The 20,890-nt window shown below is 39.8% G+C and overlaps 1 protein-coding gene across 1 annotated transcript in view; it reads right to left on the bottom strand.

Moving 5' to 3' along the window:
• Positions 1-20,890, bottom strand: part of FBN1 (fibrillin 1) — a 254,846-nt gene that overhangs the window by 68,762 nt on the left and 165,194 nt on the right. Inside the window, exons 27-37 of the mRNA XM_007170445.3 lie at positions 20,763-20,888; positions 20,534-20,659; positions 19,211-19,333; positions 17,814-17,939; positions 15,707-15,832; positions 7,598-7,720; positions 7,322-7,444; positions 5,747-5,872; positions 3,814-3,936; positions 1,942-2,064; positions 1,475-1,639 (exon numbers count right to left, since the gene is read on the bottom strand). Of these exons, the coding sequence (XP_007170507.2) occupies positions 1,475-1,639; positions 1,942-2,064; positions 3,814-3,936; positions 5,747-5,872; positions 7,322-7,444; positions 7,598-7,720; positions 15,707-15,832; positions 17,814-17,939; positions 19,211-19,333; positions 20,534-20,659; positions 20,763-20,888 (1,410 nt within the window). The remainder of the gene's footprint in view (positions 1-1,474; positions 1,640-1,941; positions 2,065-3,813; positions 3,937-5,746; positions 5,873-7,321; positions 7,445-7,597; positions 7,721-15,706; positions 15,833-17,813; positions 17,940-19,210; positions 19,334-20,533; positions 20,660-20,762; positions 20,889-20,890) is intronic.

Genomic DNA, 20,890 nt, shown 5'->3' with positions numbered 1-20,890 from the left:
TGCTGTATCATCCTGACAAGCGTCTGTAAGAATCAGTTCTTTCATAATGATCATGGTCTTTCCAAATCTGATAATCCCCCTCCTCGATTTCTGAAATTATATGTATATATGCATAAATGTATATATGTATGTATTGCAGTTCTAGCTCTGATCCAGTTTGAGGTGGGGTGGACCTCTATCGCTTGGTTAATCACTGTTACTCAATAGAACCGACTCCCCCTGCCCCCCACCTAACCATCTTGCTTTGATTCTTTCAACATCAGTGAAATTAACTGTCCTCCTCTTTTATTTTTCTCTCCCCTTTCTGCAATCATCCACTCTTTTTAAGTCCCCTCTTTCATGTCACACCCTTCCTTCAAGCCCCAATTAAAACATGCACCAAGTTATCACCACACAGTGCCAATCACAACTGACTTCCCCTTCTGAATAAAGGAGAGAAGGAGGTGCCTGCCAAGCATCCAGCCCTGTGCTGAGTGCTTTACATGAGTGACTTCATTTACTCCTATGAGGCATATTATGAATGAGGAAACAGGCTTGCTGACTCCAAAGTTACATGGGTGGCAAGTGACACAGTCCTAACTGGAACCAGGTGTGCTCTTTCTCCCACTCATGGCACTGAGTCTGCTCTTCTTTCTTGCCTTATTGAGGTCTACATTGAATTACAGCTCTTATGTTTAGGTCATATTTTGCTAGACTGTACACTCCTGGAAGGCAGGAACCACCCATTAGACGAGAATTAGCCATCCAATTATCCATAAATTATCACCTCTGCACACCCAAAGTACATCCTTTAGGTATTCAACAAATAATTTTAGAAAAAGTAAATAAGTGACCCTTCAGCAAGGAAAGAATCAATACCTATCCCAATATACCCTGTAGGCAGCAGCCACTGACCTTTGCCCCAGAAGCTACATCTGACTCTAAATCGTAATACAGCATCCACTTAGAAAGAAAGGAAAGCCTTTTATGTTTTTAGAAGACATTATCTACGTCCTTAAAATCACACTCTAAAGCTTTCTTTCAAGTCACACCACAAGAATGGAATGATCTTCCATTTCATATTTGCTTAGTTAATTGCTTCTTTCTCACCCAGGGAAACTCCCGTCTGTCCTAGAGCTTCTAAGACTAGCCAACGGATGACAAGAGGAGAGATCAATGTGTCCTAATACGATATCAGTAACCTAGCCTGGAAAATCTTCTTTAAAATACTGCTATCTTCTTTTCACTCAGACAGAAATGAGATGTTGCCTGCCCTACTTGACCTTTTAGTGCAAGCCAACTGGGGACATGTTCTGACTTCCAAATTGGGAGTGGGATTCTTCAACAGGGCTGCAAGGACTGATCTCCCCTCTCTGATTAAAGAGTAGAGACCAGTGGCAGCTCCCTGCCTCTGTGGCTCCTATTCTCTGGAGCTAGAAAGGAGAACTGGACTGAGCTGGAATGATAATAATAAATAGGAGGATTGTCCACTTACATGTGTTCACAGAAGGGCACAGCTCACAAGGAGTACCCCAGGCTTTACCCAGAGAACAGCAGCAGGAAGCCTTGGAAACGCCAACTCCAATTTCATTGCTACAGGCTGTATCTCCATTGTCCCCTCGAGGTCGAACATCCAAATAGCAGTTTCCAGAGCGGGTATCTATTTACCATATACAAACAAAAAAAGCGTCAGGCAAATTCTTTCTACGTAAGGGTTGAAAATGGGTTGAAAACCCACTTCCGAAACTGTTTTAATAACCATAATTTACTAAGAAACTAAAAAGTGCCCAAACACATATACTGGGAATTTACCTAGAGAAAAGGACCTGAAAGTATAAACCATATTTAGGAAATGTTTAAATTTTTATACGATTACTTTTTAACACTTTGAGGATGCAACGTTCAATGTTGCTTTAAAAATAACAAACAGTGCGTTTCTCTGAAAAGTTTTTAAGATCTTACCAACACAGCCAACTCGAGTTGGATTCAGCTCAAAATCGGGTGGACAGTCACAGGTATAGCTGCCTGGGGTGTTGACACAGTTCCCACTGATACACGTGGTTGGATCCAGACATTCATTAACGTCTAAAACCAAACAGCAAGGGGCAGCGTTATCACCCGAGCCAACGCGGAGAAGGCATCGCCATAAAACGGTAGCACCAAATCTAGGGCTCCCAACTAGAATTTTTAAGAGTTTCCAGTTGTAATTACCCCTAGAAATATAGTCTTCCACTTCTGAAATAAAACCCCTCAGGCAGGAAATATGTCATAGTCTTTGGTCTTTTTCCCCTGGAACACATTTAGCATTCAAATTTGTCATCAGGAGAAAATATAACTTTGGAACTAGGAAAAATATTTCAGTGAAGGTAACTGAAAGCAAAACACTACTGTGACCTCGGTCAACCAAAACTTCAGACACAGGTTTTAAGAAAATATATTTAATATGTGCAGCTTGTTATTTTATCAAATGAGAGCAAGATGTCCCAGGGAACCGTCAGGAGCAGGAGACTTCTGCTGCCTCCCCCGCTGGGCGTGCTTGCCTCGGTGCAGCTGAGCGCAAGCACAAACGCACACACAAGGCCTAGCGTGTTTCTTCAGGCCTGCTAAGAGTCTCTTTCCCATCACTGATGCTGGGTTGAATATTTCCCTTTCAGTTTCTATTCCAAAAACATGTACAGAATTCCAGATATTTAAGACATGGGTTTTGGCAAATTCCACCCCTGTGCAATCCTTTTGTCTATTTTGAATACGTGTAAAATATTCAAGAACAGACACGCTGATTCAGAGAGAAGAGATTGGGAAATGAGGATGATACTTTCTGCTCCGGTCCTCCTGCTCGGCCCTGGTAACCCTCTTGGAGGTTCCATTGTGGTAAAATTCTTTTGCTCAAATCGCATGTGACCTTAGAGGGACAGGATAGACTAACAGAAATCAGGGTGGGTAGAATGATGCTGGTGGTGATTTGGAGAACTGAGGAGAAGGCATGGCAGTGGAGAGGTGACTTCCTGCTTGTGTGCTAGAGGCCGGCTTGGTGTCATAATAGTTTTTTGAAAAACCAAGAGAAGTAGGTGTGCTTGGGCAAGAATACCTTAGTCCTGAGCAATTTCAGGGAGGTGTTGGAGGTGGTCATAACTGGAGAGCCACTGAGTCATGGCTTGTTTAGGCAGCTGGAATAATTAGGGTTTTCTTGAAATCCTGAGCCCATACAGAATGGAACTTATTTCCTTAGTATCCTTGAATCGAAGGGGACGCTAGGGTGGAGAACTGAAAATGGCTCTCAAAGTCTTAACTCAGTGCCGAAATCAACCAGTGAGGGTCTACAGAGTGCCCGCTATGGCTTTTCTAATTTTTTTTTTTTTAATGTTCCTGAAGAGTTCTTTGCTCTAGGAGAAAATGATCTACACACTAGAAATGAGTGGCTGACTTCTAGGTACCGCGTTCTCTGGTGACCACCAACAGGCCAGGGCTCGGAAGGAGTGGGTATCTCAGCAGAGAAGTTCAAGACAAAACCCATGATCCCAGGGCACATCCTTCAAAAGGAAACTCTCCAAAAATGTGCCCAAGTAGAAAAGGAACGGCAAGCCCCTCTGTAACCATGAGCTTGATTCTAGGCTACTAATTCTGCACCTTCAGCTCTCTTCAACTTTTTCCTCTGCATGCTCACATCTAATCAGTTCCAGGTCTGAAGAAATTTATTCTGTGATTCCTAATGCTTCTTCATCCCTGCTTTTCTTTTGTGACTCTGCGGATATCCCTGTGCGATCCTGCAAGGCCCCAACAGTTGGGTCCCCTGGGACGCCTGGGAACAGATTTCCATGCAAACGGATGCCTTACCTGTGCAGTTCCCCCCGCTTCTGTCCAGTTCGTAGCCGATCTCACACTCACAGCGGAACAGGCCAGGGAGGTTGTGGCAGGTTCCAAAAACACAGATGTTCGGAAGAGAGCACTCGTCAATATCTTGGGAAAGGAGGAAAAGGGGGAGAAATTAAATTATTTTTTTGCTAAAGAAACTGCCTAATGTAATTAGGCAAACGATGTTATTATTAAGAAAATGAAGACTATCTGACATCGACCTAGGTCCTTCTCCTATAGACTTTCAGATGATCTGTCATCTGTAAGGAAGTCTCCTAGGTGAGAACTTCCCTTTTCTCAGCCCCTATTACATGCCAAGCAGTGGACTAAGCATTTTATGTATATGTATCTCATTATGGTGTTCTACATAGCTCCACATCGCTTTTGTGAAGTAAGAGCCAAACAAGCCAACTTAGACTAAATTCTTTGGTTGTTCTTATCTACACGTTCACTGTTTTTGTTGTGAGTTAAAATTTTAAGAACCACAAAGGCTTTGTGGTAACTTTTATCATCAGTTTTTGTAGTCCTCTGTGTTCCTAGTACCATGGTGCGTGTTTGCAGTTGTTGATGGAGATCTAAAAACTGCGGAGGCTTTTTCCAGGCCTCTGTCCCTGCCTCAGGTTAACATGCTGCTTGTGTAATTGGCAGGCAGGCACATCTGCAGCCTTGAGACTGGCTTTTAATAGCCATGAACACTCTGCCAGTGATGATTTATATTAAGAACAAACAAACAAACAAAACATTCCCTTATAGCATCAAGGGAAGCAGAACTTTCACTGTGCCTATTTCTGCTCCCAGAGGTGGCACAGTACCTGTTTTCCTTGGATGTTCACAGTCACAGAAGTAAACAAGGCATGAGGCACATGATCAACAGCATAATTAGTTTCTTGCCTCAGAGGAATTTTATATCAAACTCTGCCTATTTCATATAAACTGTATAAAGAACATCCAATGGTTCCATAACAAAGAAAAGTATTTACATAGAACTATATGAGGGAATTAGTATACATGTCACAGCTGAAGACTGACTTTTGAGTTAACGTCCTAGTAACAAGCAACAACGATTAGTTAAGACATTAATCAGGGTCTTGTTTAAACCTCTACTGTCGATCGTTACCATGTGTTTATTTCTACTGAAATTTTTTCAGCTCACTGTGGTCACTAATTCTTCTCAATGAGGGATAATGTGCTTAAATTTGACAAGTGTGGGTAAAGAGGAGAATCTTGTGTTTCTTAGTGGGATCCATCCTCAGCCAGCAGGCTCTCAGGACTCTTCCTGTCTGACCAACACTTCTCAGGAAGATGGAGTCTTACACTGAGAGACGTCTTGACATAGGGTATCATCCCTCGGGGTTCCTTACTGAGTGGATTTGCGAAAGACTGTTCCACGTCCATATGTGTTAGATATTTGGAGACCGTGTGAGACATAGCCAGGACATTGTTCTACCTACGGACAAGACTATCCGCTCTGCTGTTATTTTAAAGCCTTTATTTCTAGAAACAAAACCATAGCAGAGATTAAAAACTGTGTCTCCATATTTGGAAAGAATCCTTCGCTCTCAGGGCACCAGCACTTTGAGCTCTCTCCACCAGCAATGGGGATGCATATGCTGCACTGAGTTGGTTACCCCCATTCTCCTACGACTAATGGGTGTGCTCTTGCAAATCATCTGGCCAGGGCTGGATGTGCAGCTAATGGCCAAAGAGCTGAGATTTTTCTCTGCACAAAGAGAAATGGTCCAGCTGGAGACCCAATCTGTCCAATCTGTCCACAAACTGAACTGACCAGGTTAGATGGGAAGCCAAAACACAACTTGGTGTAAAAAACAAACAAATGAAAGGCATCAGGAATGTTTCAATAACCTGATCTCATCAGGCCCTGCAAGGCCCCCCCGGCAGCTTGCCCATCACTTACCTTCACAGGCTTTCCCGTCAGCACTGGGCACAAAGCCCATGTCACATTCACAGCGATATCCTCCCGGGGCGTTTAGGCACTGGCCATTGCCACACAGATTCAGGTTCTCAGAGCACTCATCAAGATCTACAGCCAGAAAGAAACACAAGTTACTCTTCCTTAGTTAGGAGTTTTCTGATTCCTCAGGTCCAGCAACTTTTATAATTGTCAGCTTCCTGAGGGTAGTGGTATTTCATCATAATTTCTACTTGACACATTAAACTCAATTTTCTCTTTTGAATACTAATATTGACTATATAGTAAACATGGGGTTCAGATACAGAATCCTGAATGCTAAATTATCTCTAATGGGTAATGAGTCAAACAGATCATTCACACTAAGACTTCTGCAAGCAGGATCATCAACATGAGGACACATCCATGACAGGAAATAACACGTCACGGTTTGTGCCTGATTCTCAAGCTTCAGGCTCTGCTCAGATGGGCAGCAAAAGACCTAGAATAGCAACTATAGAGGAGACCAAAGATTCCTGCTTAATCTCTTCTGAGTTTTGCTACTAATCACAGGTGTTAAATATCAGACACATGAACCATACATGCCTGGTACATGAAACTTGGAATATTTTCTAAAAAGCAATGGGAAGTTTATGATGACAAAACTTCACTGGGTTAAGCAAAAACAATTTCAAGTATGATAAAACTTTTAGTGAGCTAAAACAAAATCCAGGTAAATCACTTACTGGCCCTCAGCCCCTTTTATGTTTAAATGACTTCTTGTAAGTCATTTAAGGATAAACTGACGCTTCAGGTCCTATGAGCTTCTATGCTACCTAACGGCCAATGAAAAATGTACTTCAATATCTTATTTAATACCAATGCCCTGACTTAAAACGTGCTGTCTGTATTATACATGGTCATGGTAAGTGTATATATCATTTCTTTATAATCATGTTTCTAATCATACATATTTAAATATATGTAATAGTTCACATTAATTCTATGACTACTCATTAGCACTGAGAAGAAAATGTCATTAATGTATTGTAAAACTGGAAGTGAATGAATTCCTTTCAAAGCAGTTATGAAACTCTTACTTATACCAATGTGGAATGATAACAACGATGGCAAGTGGAAGAAAAATATATGCTGTTGATCTGATCCAGAATGTCTAATTTCTTTTCCTCACATAGGTTCCTACAGCAAGTTCACACTTGGTTTTAATATGGAAAAGAAGTCAGCAGTGAGAAACAGGCACAAAAATATAAAGGCTAAGGGTGATGAAAGGAAGTGTGATTTATTTTAAGCTCATGACATCATTACATACAGTGACACATATATCAACTATATAACTATATATACATCTATGTAAATATATATTTAGTTTCTGAGGTCTCCCTAATTGAGTCGGCTACAGATTTCCATTCCACAGGAATGTCGTTTCAAATAACCAATATTTTCTGTTCCAAGTTGTCTGTAACTGACCCAGCCTTTAGAAAGGAACTGATGGTTTGAAAGACGTCGGGCACCTTGCTTTTCTGACTGCCGTTTACACAGCTGTTTCCAACACGAGCCTACCTGTGCAAGTGAAGCCATCGCCTGTGTATCCTTCCTTGCAGAGGCAGCGGTAAGAGCCCATGGTATTCTTGCAGTCTGCATGTTGGCTGCACATGTGGGTTCCATTGGAGCATTCGTCCAGATCTTAAGGAAAGAGGTCACACATCATTATGAACAGAAAATGTGACATTTAAAATCAGTAAAACACAAATTAAAGTTTTCTTTACAGAACTGATATGTTCACATTTATAATCCAGGCAGTTCATGACAAGCAGTTTCTGTTATTTTCCAACCCACCAGTACACTTAATGCCATCTCCAATCCACCCGGCGCTGCAGCTACATTTGAAGCTTCCTGCCGTGTTGGTACATACAGCATGTCTGTCGCAGTTGTGTGCTCCAATTTCACATTCATTGATGTCTGGAAAAAATAACCAGTGGTTTAAAAAAAGTTTAGCAAAGACGCCTTTTGGGTCTTTTAAATAACTTAGCAATATTCAAAAGGTGACTTGCTTTCACATTTCTCACAGTATAACATAGATTGGTTTAGCATCCACATGTATATGCTACATAAATTGAACAGATTTAAATTTCAATTTACTAAGAACAACATAATGCTACTTGCTGTTGTTAACTCTAATTATTTTCCATTATTTTAAGGTAAGTGTCCAGCCGCTGCAAAACAAAATGAACCTCCTTCCAGTTGAAGATCTTAAAAAGTGAGTTGCCGAACATTCTATCCTATTAATGCTCATGGTCATTTGTTTCTATTCCCAATATTTTTATTAAATCAACTATAGAGAAATGATGCACATTGCTTTCATATCTCATATAGACAAAGGAATACAATGTTGTTGGCATGTTAGAAAGCTTTTTCAATCATATTCTATACACTAAATATATTTTATTCTTAAATGTAAAACACCGTATTATTTAATCACGCTTTATTTCTATAAACGTTTTACTTTAGGTATTGCTAATTCAAGCATTTGCAGAGAATATTCCTTAAGGCAGTGTGTGAACTATCTTTTCTCTAGCTAGCACTTTGGGACCCAAGTCTTCTTGCATATTTCCTGTAAAACTCAAGTCAATTCAAGAGAGATTTTTCAAAAAAAAAAAAAAAAAAAAAGAGAGATTTTTCAGTAAAGGGAGAACCAGATTAGGGCCACATTGCGAAAAGACTTCAAATTCTCAAAAATTCTCCATTCTTCAAAATTCCATTTCCAAATTTAGCCAAGATAGATTCTATAATATAAAAGCATTATAGAAGAGAATATATGTAGAGAACAAATGTATGGATACCAAGGGGGAAAGGGGCGGGGTTGGAGGAATTGGGAGATTGGGATTGACATATATACACTACTGATACTATGTATAAAATAGGTACCTGAGGGGAACATACTGTATAGCACAGGGAACTCTACTTAATGCACTGTGGTGTCCTAAATGGGAGGGAAATCCAAAAGGGAGGGGATATATGTATATGTACGGCTGATTCATTTTGCTCTGCAGTAGAAGCTAACACAACACTGTGAAGCAACTATACTCCAAAAAAATTTAATAAAAAAAAAAAAGAAGAGACTATAAATTATAAAGTAAAATATGTTTTGTTTCCTGTGATATTGTGATTTATAACAAGAAGTGTATATTTGGTCTTTGTCCTGTTTCTGGCACAGAACTCCTAAAACCCTTGGAATTTCCTAAGTGCTAAGAGTGAAAAAGGTGTCTTTTGTTATGTTAATGAGGTGACGGACCTTTGGAAAGCACTTAAGGATGGGGGCTGGTTGCCAAGAGAACCAAAGGCATGATTAGAGAGGTGGAATTTTCAGTCCCACCCCCCACCTCTAGGGAGAGGAGAGGGGCTGTAGGTTGAATCAGTCACCAAAGGTCAGTGATTTAATCCATCGTGCCTCTGTCATAAAGCCTCTAGAAAAACCCCAAAAGATAGGGTTTGGACAGCTTCCAGGTTGGTGAACAGTGAGGACCTGGGGAGAGTGGCTTGCTCAGAGATGGGATGAGAAGCTCTGTGCCATCTCCCCATACCTCGCCCCATGTACCTCTTCCATCTGGCTGTTCTGAGTTACACTCTTTTATAGTAACCTGATACACCTAACGAGTAAACTGGTTTCTTGAGTTCTGTGAGCCACTCTAGCAAATTAATCAAATTCAAGGAGGTGGTGGGAACCTTTGATTTATAGCCAACTGGTCAGAAGCACTCATAACAGACAACCTAGACTTGCGGCTGGCACCTGAAGTGTGGACAATTTTATGGGACTGAGTCCTTAACCTGTGGAATCTGACACTATCTCCAGGTAGATGGTTGTCAGAATTGAGTTGAACTGTAAGACAGGGAGTTGGTGATCATTATTGGAATTGGTACCAGAATCTTATTTCCCGAAACTGATCTATTTCATAATGAAAGACAGGCACTTAGCCTCCTAACCAACTTTTTCATTAACTAAGAACAAGAACTCCTAAGTATGGATACGATGATTCCGTATGGAAACCAATGTCTAACATAAAACTTAGGTTAAGAAGGTAAATCTTGGCATATGAAATGTTGCAAGAATTTTCAGTGATCACTTGAATAGCGACATGAAAAATAAACTGGGCAAGCAACTTAGGTTTACCCTTTTGTTTACTTAAGAAGCCCAATTAAATGATTTGAAAGTGTTTGGAAACATGCTGTTTGCCAAATGTTCCATCTGAAGTTCTGAAATGGTCCTGAGATCTTTGGCTTTGTTATAACTTCTAGAGCAAACACAAAATAAAATAGTGTTATTTTTCCTACAAGAATATTTTGCAATATCACTAATAAGTATAAAATGAAAACACGCCTAGAAGAATGTTCTAACAGTTGCAACGTATTGTGTAGGTGAATTTTAATGTAACCTTGGCAGCCACATGAACCTACTGAGTTATTAAGGCAGGTCAAGGGAAGCACATGCCAGGCAGCTTTAAACTTGTGACTGGGAGCTTTAATCAACTGACTAATTGAGCACGGCACATTCCAAGGAAATGAGGAGGAAGCCCAGCCCAGGGATAACAGTGGTAAATAGGCAGGGAATTCAAGAAAGGAAGCCTGACCTAAGGGCTCCCAGGCAGGGCCACTGGACACTTCTTTCTTCCTCAGATAATCACTCCCTTCAGAGTTAATGATGCAAAGCACCACTCTTGCAGTGTGCTGCCATAATGTCCCTGCTTTATTTGTCCTGATCTCTGAGTTAGGTAGAAACAATGACTTTCGATTGCCTAAGTGTTGAAACCTCCAGATGTTAAAGAATCAAGGAATTTTCTAAGTGCAAAGACCTTAGAATTTGACTTTCCTAATCTTCAGTTTCTCAGAGAAGGAAACAGAGGTCCCCAAAGGCATGGGAACTTGTCACGGCCCCAAGGTCAGTGAGGGGCAGAACCAGCACACCTGGAACTCAGTTTCCCATCCCCTGTTTGGTGCTCTTTGTCTTGAGCCACAGCTGCCTAGTCAAGCTGATTTCTTTAGTCACATCAGGACTTTATTCTAAGTCCTGATTAAAGGTCTGCTTTCGAAATCTCGGCGGTATTAACAGACTTATAGAAATATTCACTAATCTTTTCTACTAAGTACAATTTTCAGAGATGATCATAGCCTGTCAATCTAGTAATCCTGTTATCTTTTTCTTTTCAATTTTCTAATGTCCAAAGATACTCTTATTTTCATGTGGGTTTTTTACCTTCAATATTTAATCTTGCAATTAAGAAAATAACTATTGTTTTTTAAAAGGAGAGTCTCCCTCCTTTTTGATATCATGAATAATATATGGACATAAATTTCTAATTCAAGAAAATATTTGCAGTTTTACCACAATGTTTTCAGGGTGAAAATAAATTATATTTGCAAGAGGCCGTGTATCGTGGGCTTTGGAATAGGAGGGACGAGTAACTCAGGTGCCCATATTCAATTTTCCATTTTGTGAATCTTTGTATAAGTCATTATCTCAACGGCTTACACTACTGGTATGTCACAAGTGAATTAGAAAGACTTGGTCATAATGTCTAAAGGCATCTCTGAATAAAAGGTTTCTTCACATGTGTGTGTCCATGTACACACCAACTATTATTCATTAATTGTTTCCACGGCAGACTTGGGCCTAAGACTGTACTTCGTTATAAAAGCAGACAGAAGGGGAAACTGAGCCATAAGGGAAACAACCAAACAAAAATACCATATTCAAACACTCCACTCTTCAATAATGTGAGGGAAACATAGCACACGCTTGCCAAGAACATCTCTTTCTGTACAAATGTTCTCTTTCCCCCACAAGTTTGCTCCAGACAGAAAATTCCTTTTTAAGATTAAGCACACGCCAAGAAAAGCAAAGAAATTCAAATTTAGGGCTGACACTGCAACCTCCTTCACCCCACCAGAGCTCCCTCACAGAGACTCAAAGGTCCTACTTGCATGGCTCTCGTGAAGGGCAAGGGTGTGGTCTGAGCAGACCCCATGCACAGGTTCTGGGTGTGTTCCACTTGAATCTGACACTCGAGAAAGAGACTGTGCTCTGAGCTGCTCTGGCTTCCTCTGACAGTCATGGCGGGAGAGGCCGTGTCACCCACACAAACGCCTGCCTTCCTGCCATCTGGGCATCAGTCACGAGAACCCTAGTCCAGCAGGGCTGGCACACTGTGGAATCTCCTTGGTGAGTCGTTGGGGAAGAGGGCGTTAGGGTGAACGGAGAGGCCAAACGTGAAGGCTACTTGGATTTTTCAGTTTGGACCCAAATTTGAGCCACGACTATTTAACTGAACACCCACAGAGTTTTCACAGGCTGACAGCCAGTGGAGGACAATTAGCAGTGATAAGGAGCTGGAAGGAAATGAGGGCAAATTTTCACTGAGTGCTGGTGGTTTTGAAGTACGTGATTCTCTTTCACGGACTATACCCACAGCAACATGTCTCGTATGAAAAGCTGAACGATTGAGAAATGGAGCTGCCCAGCAATCCTGCTATTTTAACTGAAAACAATCCTGATTTTAACTGTATGCCTTACTCACTGACCGAGTGAGCGAGCATGTGATGGTAGGTACATTCTTACAGATTAGCATGAGAAAGCCAGGACGCACCAAGGATGGTACCTGACGGCAACCTAGTTTTTCTTCCTTCAATTTGTTGTCTGATTACAATTATGTAGAATGGGCATCAGAAGCCGTGTATGTGAGGGCCACAGAGAAACTGTAATCCAGCCCCCTTAAGCCAGGGATAGAAGAGATGTGTTCTAGGTAACAGGAAAATGTCCATTCTCCCTTCATTAAATAGAACGTTCCCCTCAGCCATATCCACGATTTGAACAAAGCTTAAGGAGAAAAAAGAAACACTTAACATCTGTGTGGGCTGGGAATGTAAGTCAGTGGGTGGATTCTGAACACTGCTAAAGTGATTGGGGGAAAAAAAAAACATGTTTATTTGTTAAAATGGAAACAATCAGTAATGACAAGGGAGCTGAAATATTTAGACAAAGCTGTAATGGAACCCAGAGGACATTTTTTAAGTTCTCGTGAAACAAAGTTCCTCCCTATGAAATAGCATACATATTTTTATAATTCCTTTACAAGGTACTCATTAAAATATATGTGTACATACGATATGTATGTATACATATTATATATGTATGGAAATAGAAGTAGATATATTTCTCTTGTCTGTCATCAAAACATATTTCCAGGTCTGTTCTTCACTGTTATTTGTTGTGAGGCTTGCTTACCCCATTAAGCAAGATACATATCTCTATTTACATTAGTTGCCTGGGACATTATAAACACTTGTCTTTAACATACTATCACCAAGGTAACCTGATGGTGTTCTAAGTTGTGAGTGACACAAATTTTAAACTAAAAGCAGGCGAAAAGAGCCCTAGTTACATGGGATTCAAAAAACATTTTGGCTCAGATTTTTTAAAACTTGTTTTTGAGTATACCAAACTTGCTGCCAATTCCTGTTTGTGTAAGTCATTTCCAATCAAATGTGATACCCTTGGTTGTTAATAGCAGGATTTACAGAGCACCTCTTTTTCTTCCTGCCCTAATACACCCTCTCCTTCCATACTTCGCTGCAGGGCTGCTCTTACCCAAGGGGAACACTTGCATAACTACGGAGCACCCTGGTGATTTCTTCAAGCTCAGGAACCAGTAAAAGAACTAGGAATAAAATCCAGAGGTCTACTCCTTTACATGAGGATATCACATACCATGCTGCTATGATATCAGAAGGGCCATGAAATTCAATGCTTTTCCCTACAGTACTAGCTGAATTTTATGCAATTGAAAAATCATTTTAGGCTATAATTTAAAAGTGGGAAGGGGGATGTTGCCCCTTGGGGAAAGATACAGAATATTTCTTGGACTTCAAATCCATGTTTCTGTTCATGTAATTTACTAAAAGCCTGCTGTTCTTAATGTAAAACTGGTGTCATCTCATCTAATGTGGAGTACACAGCTCTCGTCACTCAATTATGAAAAACAAGCCTTTTAATATACAGAGTAAGATCTTCCTTCTCTAAACTGATTTCAAGCATATCAGTAAATAGAAGTACAGAATTTTGCTAGACCAGAAGTTATGTTTTTAATTAAAATGGCTTCTAGACACTGTGTCTATGTGTCTCATTTTATAAGGACAATAACTACAACAATAGCTACTATTTACTGACCAGCTACTGTATGCCAAGGGCATTACATGCATTATACCTCATGTACCTAAAATGATATTAATGTTGCATGAAAATTTAAGCTTTCTTCATGATAAGAGGCCTAAAACAGTCAGCCTCTGCACATGCCTCTGTTAGCGGGAATTTGGAGCATGAAATTCTAGAGATCTTTTTCTTATAGGGAATGAAGACTGTCCCATTAGATTAACTTCTCCCTTCATAAGAATCACAGTTCTCTGGCTTGACTTGCAGTGAGTTCAACCTTGCCAAACAATGGTATTAGCCTCTATTAGGTAAAATGCAATATAGAACTGTCCTACTCTCCCCTGCATTACTACCAGACCAACACCCCTTACCCTAAGTCCTATATTTTTAATGAAAGCTAAAAATATATCTTGAACCACAGATATGCTGATATAAGCATCATTTGTACCCCAGAGACCACATGAGGACTAGAGATTTTAAACTCTGTGCCAGTTATCAGAAAGGACCTCTAGACATGCTTCATATGAAGACTAATACAGTGAGCATGACAGCATTCTAGCTACATGCTTCTTTTTAATAATTTGGCTAGAATCTGTCATTTTTGAACTAATAGTAATTTATTGGTGATGTCTGTATATCTCTATTTGAAACTTTGCATAACTGAACAGTTTAAAGTGATCATGCATATATTGGGAACTTTCTTGAAAAACGTTGATATAATTAAGAAAAGGACCTGTACCTGTACCACACTGCCAATCTGCAAATATTTTAACGTTTGTTTTAAGTCACGATGGCTTGCCAAACTGGCTTTTGAAATTAAAGTCTATTATTTGTAAAGAAATGATGCAGTTACCTAATTCAAGCCCACCAGGGTCTCCATTATGTTTTAAATTATGTTAGATGCCATAATCTGTTTTATTACTATAGGTAACTACAGTAAAACTTTATTGTTCCATGTACTAAGTATCACTGCCTCAAGTATGAAAACATCGATTAAACACGTAGAAAGAACAACATTCACTCAGAGTGACTGCTTCCATTTGATGTTTGACAGAATAATCTCCTACAAATATTGTGAAAAGACCTTCTTATGTGCTATCGGTATTAAACAAGCAAAATTAATGGTTTAATTCTCACTTCATGAGATTTGCTGAGTCCCACGAATAGAGACTAATTAGGGCTAAAGCAACTTAATTGAACAAAAGCACATTAATTTAAGAAACTAGAAGACTGATGAGACTTGATGAAATATATGAATTGTAGGATGTGTTGGGTTTTTTTTTTTCCACATCTTTATTGGAGTATAATTGCTTTACAATAGGATGTGTTTCTTTAAAAAGTAATTTCACTTATAAAACCTTAAATGAGAGGGTTGGCAATGGAGGCTATTGGGAAAGGTCTGCTTTAATAAAGGGATATGTTTGGTAGTTAGCACGTTAACTACTTTGATATAAAAATGTTACTTTAACCTCATAAAATGTTGATATTTATAGTGTTATTTATGGTGGTAATTTATCTCATATGCCTTTTTTTCACAGGTAAAGGGAAACAAACCTCACCTTAGATCCAATCTAAAGTATGACAAATTTCAAAGAAGTGCAGGCTAAGTTAATGAAAAAATACTATACAAAATGCTTTATAATGCAATTAAAATATTAATAGTTTTAAAACTTATGTTAATCTATAATTATGGTAGCAACCTCTTAACCACTTACGGTTTTATTGTTCAATTTGAGAAAACATACCTGTACAGCCAGTTTTTCCTTTCTTGCCTGAATATCCCATATCACAGTGGCAGATAAATGAGCCTTTAGTGTTTTCACAGGTTCCACTTAGACAGATATTTGGATTCAGATCACATTCATTGACATCTGTAAAACACAGATATTATTAATACATATAATCATTTGTTTGATATCACTGAAAATTTTCCCCTGAGATAAAGCAACTATGACAAACAAACAGAAAAGATGAAATGTTTTCACTCAAAAAAAATGTATATTTACATAGCCCAATTCACATTTGCTTTCTACATTGAAGGCTAACCCTGAAGACCTGCTTTTTATCTGGGCCACAAGCAGGAGGTCAAGTAATCAAAGAAACTGACTGACTCGAGGTTGGGGATAGAGCCTGTTTATGTGACAGTCTAGAAAACTTTTTAAAACAGCATATTCCGTTGCAAGATGAAAATTTTAATTCAGACTGCATGATGCCAACATTTTAGTTCCATATCTTGAAAGAAAAGATAGATAAACTAGTAGTCTTAGTGCAGATAGTTACAAACTTCACTTCTTTCCCAAATTAAAAATTATTTTTTTTATGACATTCACTTTAATTTCTAGGACTTCACAAATATTCGGTAAGCGTTTTTGAAAGACACAAATGTGATGTGATTTTTAAAATTTCAATTCTAGACTCTTGCTTCTGGCCAAGATGGAGTAATAGGAACCAAATTTACCTTCTCACCTAAAATAACAACAAGAAGAAAGGACAATATAGGCAACAAAAACAATGATCCCTGAGAGAAAAAACAAACTAGGTGGGTTCTACAAATGCCCCAGATTACTGTGTAGGGAGAGCTTTAAGGCAATGGCATAGGGAGGGGGATGACAGATGGAACCAGGAAATGTCCATGAGTTGAAGAGGTGAGGGGGAAGGCCAAGGTAGCTAGAGTTCATAGGGCTGAGTAAAGGACAGAAAAGAGATGTACAGAGAGAGAGAAGGAGAGAGAACTCCAGAGATCTGCAGAGGGTCCCAGTCAAGCACCCAGATGAGTAGTGATCAGTACATTCATGTAAGGAAACTCTCGAATCTGGAGGAAGCACCATCCAAAAGAATTAGAGGGAACAATCATCAGAGTTCCCAGAAGGCGTAGAATTGTGCCTTCTCCTACCAGCCAGACTGGAAAACCTTGTAATTCACAGGGAAGTGAGTAGAGTATCCAGAAGGATCTTGCCTCAGCAATAGAGAAAATTAGCCCTACCCTAACTGCTGCTTCGAAGCTTCAAAGCAAGACTTTGAGAGAACCGATCTGTTTCCAAATAACTATGTTCCAAAATAAAGCTTAGGAATACAAAAATATTCAGAACCTAGTAAGGCAAAATTTATAATGTCTGGCATCCAAGCAAAAATTACCAGGCATTCAATGATGGAGGAAAATATGGCCCATAATGAAGAGGAAAGTCAATTTATTGAAATGATCCAGAATTGACACAGGTGATAGAATTAGTAGACAAGGACATTAAAACAGTTATTATAACTGTATTCCTGTATTTTAAAAGCTAGAGAAATGATTGGACATATTAAGTAGAGACACAGAAGATATCAAAAAAAAGACCCAAATCAAACTTTAGAGGTGAAAACTGCAATGTCTGAGATTAAAAATATACTAAATGGGATTAAAGGCAGATTAGATATTACATTAAAAAGTCTGACAGATTTGAAGACAGCAATAGAAACTCTCCAAAACAATCCATTCTAGAATTTATTGCATTCTTGTCAGAAATAAATTTTGCTTGCCTTAAGCAAACAATTTAAAAGCCTAAACTCTAGTCACAGCAAAAGGAGGGTTAAGTGGACAGAAATAATGCATAGACATAAAAGAAATGTCTTTTGGTCACTGGAGTTGACCAATGGTTAGCTCAGTCCATACAACATATCTGACAAGAGCATCATATCACAGTCACAAGAAAGTTGCTTTTTGGAATGCTAGCTTTGGATTATTAATCGTACTATGCTCCTAAATATTCTTACTCTTCCCTTAGGATCTAGTCACTACCCAAACAAATCTTTATGTAATTTAACAGTGTTTGTGAATAACTAGCAAATTGGAAAATTGTCTTCTTTGCTTACCTACACAAGTCTTCATGTCTTCAGATGCCATGAATCCATCATAACACAAGCACCTGTACTCTCCAGGTATGTTTGTACACTGACCACCATCACAGATATTGGGGTTATCTTCACACTCATCAATGTCTGCAGAGAATAAAACCAACAATGGCATGTTGTTGATAGGGTTCCATTAATCATTGATGAAAAAGTTAAGTGACCCAAGTCAAGTAAACTCAGCCTGCTCGCATAAGACTGTTAGCTCTGAAATCCAAATGACACTTTACATAAATTATCCCATCAGGTTATCTTGGGTAAAAAAGGAGAGAACCATTTTCAAGATTTATAACCTACAGTTCAGGATGGAGGTCCACATGCACTTAAAAGACCATCATTTAAAAAAAAAAAAATGCACATCAGCACTTGGTACATACTAAGTGTTCAATAAATTAGCTACTACTAGTACTACATATGTAATAAAATTTTAATAAAATGTAATAAACATTTAGGTAAAGTCCAAACTCAGGAAAAAAAAAAAAAGAACACCATTTAATTGGCACTTTTATCTCTGATACAAATTTATCATTCAAAAATGATTATGAATCTTATTTTTCTAATTGTCAAATTTAAATGCCTAATGTCCATTGTTTGCTGTTTTACAGATATTTTAAGGTAAAAAATGCTTGAAATAAGCATATCTGCTTAGATTTTCAAAATTTAATTTTTATAGCTAAATTTATATCTAGGGCTTTTAACGGAGATTTTACTAGGTCCAATAAAATAACTTTGGTTCCTAAACCTAAGTTTTCTTCTTAACCTGAGCCAAAATTAAAATCTACATTACCCACTTCATTTCCCATCTCCGGCTGATTACATGGCTCTTCTAGCCCATGTGATACAACAGGCAGTGTAAATTAGACCAGCAGTTCTCAAATTTTAGCCCAAATCCAAAATCACTTGGAAGGCTTGTGAAAACAGACTACTGAGATGCCCCCGTAGGAGTTTCTGATTCAGTAGGTCTGGGGTGGGGCCTGAGATTTTGCATTTCTAACACTTTCTCAGGGGGTACTGAGGCTGCCCGTCCAAGGAACACACCCTGAGTAGCACTGAAATAGGCCATGAGATCAGATTCTTCAAAACTCTGATCAATGAAGAAAATGTATTTTATATTCCACTTATTGAGCATGCGCCAGGTATTATGCTGAGTGCTGTACACACTCTTCCACACAGGCAGTGTGAACCCCATTTTATCGATGAGGGATCAGATGCCAAGGATCTTCATCGAGGACGCACAGCCAAAAAAGTGACAAAACAAAGATTTGAATTCAGGACTGTCTGACTCCAAAGCCCAGGCCCTGAACCACTCTACATAGGGACCTGTTAGTGAGAGAGTTCCCAGGAAGCTAAAACTGACTTACCAGTGCAGGACCTCTGGTCAGGCATTAGTGCGAATCCTGGCTGACAGCTACATTCATAGCTACCTTCAGAGTTTGTGCAGAAGGTCTCACAGCCACCGTTCATTATGCTGCATTCATCGATGTCTAAGAAAAAGGAAAATAATATCACCTTCCTCTGTGTTTGTGATGACGGCACACGTTTGAAGTTTCCACGTATGTATGGGTCAAATAAAACAAAACAAAATACAAAATTATAAAAGCATCCCAGGGCAGCTGCAAGTCACTGCATTGTTTGGTTCCTTCAACAAATATTAACTACACACCTACTATGTGCTACAGATGAGAATCTAACAGTGAATGAGATGGACACTCTCCCTGCCTTCATAATATTTACACTGCAGTTGGGGAGGTAGATGAACACAACATACGGTGTGCCGCACACAATGCAGGAGAAGCGTTGGGCGCTAGAACATATCTCAGTGACAACAGTGGGCACGTGGGTGAAATCCTCTGGGTCACAGATTCCGCTGCAAACTTGACATTCAGTTTGGCTGAGGTTCCAATCCTTGTCAAGGACCTGAGCTGGAGTTCTGAGTTGTCCTGGGCCATGCTTCAGAAGAATTTGGGCTGATTTATGATTTTGGGTAGAAACCATGTGAGACTTGGCAGTTCCACATGGGATATACCTCAAATCAGGCAAAAACTGGCTGTTTCTACAAAGTTTCACTTTGACTCTGGGCACAATAAAGCCATGGGGCTTTCTGTGCCGCTCTTCCCAGCACAACTAAACCTCCTAAGGGCCAGCCACAAAGCAAAACGTTTGTCCCACAAAACCTCATTTTTAAGGACTGCCAGACTTGGCCTCTATTGCATTGTAAGCTATAAACATGCTATGGTCTTCTTCCCAATAATTATTCTTTGGAATCTCTGAGCTGCTCCAAACCACCTAAGGGTGGAGATCACACCCTAAGCTTTCTGTCTTCCTCCCGGCACTCACCAGGCTGCGTTTATTTCAGGCGGTACTTAGTAATCACTGGCTGATGGGCCTGGGTGTGCATAGGCAGAAACAAAGCGTGTGCTACCGTTCACTAGTCAAAGCAGCATGGGTCAAATTATACTTGCTAGAGCTAAAACACTGTGCAGCCTTCACTGAATTGGTTCGTTAAACAGATGGGGGAGGTGAGATCTAAAGATCGGGAGCCACCATGAGAAGACATTTCCTTCCAGGAAAACAGGAAAGATTAAGCAAAAGTAACGAGCGATGGAAACAGAACTCAGAGAACGTTGCTTGAGTGCTTTCGAAAGAGACTAAAGAAAATAAATAACATACCATACAGAACTTACCAACACAAAACAGCCTGTCGGGGGTGGGGTGGTAGCCGGGGTTGCAGGCACACTGGTACTTCCCTACGAGGTTCACGCAGCGGCCGTGCGGGCAGAGGTGCGCACTCAGTTCACACTCGTTGATGTCTGTATAGAAGATGAGAATACCAAGCACCCAGCCGTAAGCCTCTGACTCTGGCAGGGGTGTGGGCCGAACGACTGCCGGCAGGTAAGTGGTCTTCCTCCTTACCTATACATGCTGAGATGTTGGGGGACAGCTGATGGCCGGGAGGACATTCACAGCGGTAACTCCCCTCAGTGTTTAGGCACACGCCTCCTCGGCACAGCAGAGGATCTCTCTGACACTCGTCAATATCT

This window comes from Balaenoptera acutorostrata, chromosome 3, assembly GCF_949987535.1.
Source record: "Balaenoptera acutorostrata chromosome 3, mBalAcu1.1, whole genome shotgun sequence".
Taxonomy (NCBI): domain Eukaryota; kingdom Metazoa; phylum Chordata; class Mammalia; order Artiodactyla; family Balaenopteridae; genus Balaenoptera; species Balaenoptera acutorostrata.
This window is presented reverse-complemented; position numbering and strand designations above follow the sequence as displayed.